The sequence below is a fragment of the Pygoscelis adeliae genome, unplaced genomic scaffold, assembly GCF_000699105.1.
Source record: "Pygoscelis adeliae isolate BGI_AS28 unplaced genomic scaffold, ASM69910v1 Scaffold191, whole genome shotgun sequence".
NCBI classification, from domain to species: Eukaryota; Metazoa; Chordata; class Aves; order Sphenisciformes; family Spheniscidae; genus Pygoscelis; species Pygoscelis adeliae.
The window spans coordinates 958,230-960,131 of record NW_008824114.1 but is presented as its reverse complement, the minus strand read 5'-3'; the positions used below and the strand labels follow the sequence as shown (position 1 = coordinate 960,131).

Here is a 1,902-nt window from a genome sequence, read left to right as displayed (position 1 = left end):
GCAGGCTGGGACGCCCCAAGGTAGCAGCTCTCTCAATCGCTGGCTGAAGCCGTACCCACAGCTACTTTTTCATGTCTGTCACCACTTTGGCCAAGGAGCGACATCACTCGAACTGCCTTCCCCCCCAGCCCTGCATCTGCTGAAGTGGGCGATAGTGATCAATAGCCCCACAAAGCCACAGAAACACCCCAGCCTACCACTGCATCTGGGAAGAGGCTCATAAACCAGAGCCCCAACTCATTCCTCTGCCCCGAGCCCCACTGCTCGCCAGCACGTGGTCTGCAGCCCTCGGGCATTTTGCAGGCTGGTTGTATACAGCAGTCTTCATTTCAGCAACTCTTTAAACCCATCACCCAAGGCACAGTCTGTCCTCCTCTTTGGGGACCACCAATTGTAGTCGTCTACAGCCGCTCATCTTCCAGGGCTTAGCCACCCTGGTGTCCACAGGAACAACTCAGGCTTGGAAGGAGTTTTCTTCCACTGCTCATTCATGGGAGCCTTCAGGTTCCCTTCTTTGGAGCTACAAAGGGGCCATCGGATGGGTCTGATTTGCATGTCATTAGCAGTGTCCTCAAAGAGGCAGCCCTGGGTCAGCAGTGCTCCTCTTACATCCCATGTTCTGGGTGGCCTCAGATAAAGCCCCCTCTGTCCATCCCCTCCCTGCACGCTCCCAGGTGCGGCCACTACAGCTCTGCTTGAGCCAGGATCCGGCCCCACTCACCCCGGCAGGCATTCCCCACAGATTGCGTTGGTCGTTGCCGTGCAGTTGGACTTCTGGACGCGGTTGATGAGGGTGCAGGACAGGCAGGGCTTGCAGCCGTGATGCCCCCAAATGTCCTTAAACTTCCTGGGAGGGCAGGCAACGCACTGCGCATCCCCCCCGCCACCATCGCCACAGTCCTGCAAGACACGAGGTTGCGCGCACGGCTGCGGCGAGGGGCCACTTCAGGTCCCAAAGTGGTACCGAGGTGAGCGGCATCCCTTCTTTGGGGGCAAAGGGTGGAGGGGTTACCGCTCGTGCAAAGGGTCCTCAGAACCCAGCCGAGAGCAGCTGCCACCAGAGCAGCTCTGATGGAGGCACGCAGGGAAGCCGTTTGCTGCCCGGCTGGGGCCCACTGGCTGTGTTTAGGGAGGAGGAAAGCTCTGGCAGCGACGCGCTTTGGGAGACACCGCAGGGCACCTGGGCAGGAAGGACCAGTCCCACCGCCGCGGCCGGCGCCCCCCCAGCCACGTCCTGCTCACGCCCACCCAGCGTGCAGCCTGGCCGGGCAGTGCAGCTTCACCCGGCGCTATGGACCAGGAGGAAATTTAGAATTTCCATCGGCAAAAAGGAAAGAGGGCACCCCGAGCAGCAACCTGAAGTCCCTTCCCTCCCGTTACTTCCATCGTCTCGCCCTCCTATCCAAGGTGAGGGAAACTGTTCACCGTCCCTTCCCACCGAGTCCCAGCTCTTCCCAACATGCTGGCACCTAAGACTATCCTTCTGAAGGAAGGCTGGCAGAGGATTGCCCTAGCACTGTAAAAGCCTTGGTGCCAGATGATTCCTGCTCCTTCCAGAGCAGCCAATTTACCTTGGAAAGCTCCTGCCCGGGCATGCAGTTTCTGCAGGGGGTGCATTTCCCATGCTCATCCAGGTACTCGCTCTCTTGGCAGTCCATCGGGGCTGGGAGCCTGAGGAGGAGAAGAAGGGAAGGCAGAGAGGTCACAGCCAGCCCCAACACTTTTAAGATGAGCAGCGTGCCCTTTTCTGGGCAGAAGTTTCTGCTCTGGCCAGGACAGCAGTCTGCATTTCTTATGCATCACGGATGTCACTGCAGCAGGAGGAGGCTGCCTGCTCCCACCGCACGGCAGGCTGCTCCAGCAGCTCAGGAAGGGCTTCCCAGCAAGGCTGGGGATGAACTG

At 59.6% G+C, this 1,902-nt stretch overlaps 1 protein-coding gene across 1 annotated transcript in view; it reads right to left on the bottom strand.

Annotated features, from left to right (window-relative positions):
• EDA2R (ectodysplasin A2 receptor) overlaps positions 1-1,658 on the bottom strand; it is a 5,881-nt gene extending 4,223 nt beyond the window's left edge. The window contains exons 1-2 of the mRNA XM_009334267.1: positions 1,572-1,658; positions 722-900 (exon numbers count right to left, since the gene is read on the bottom strand). Of these exons, the coding sequence (XP_009332542.1) occupies positions 722-900; positions 1,572-1,658 (266 nt within the window). The remainder of the gene's footprint in view (positions 1-721; positions 901-1,571) is intronic.
• Between the last annotated feature and the right edge of the window lie 244 nt (positions 1,659-1,902).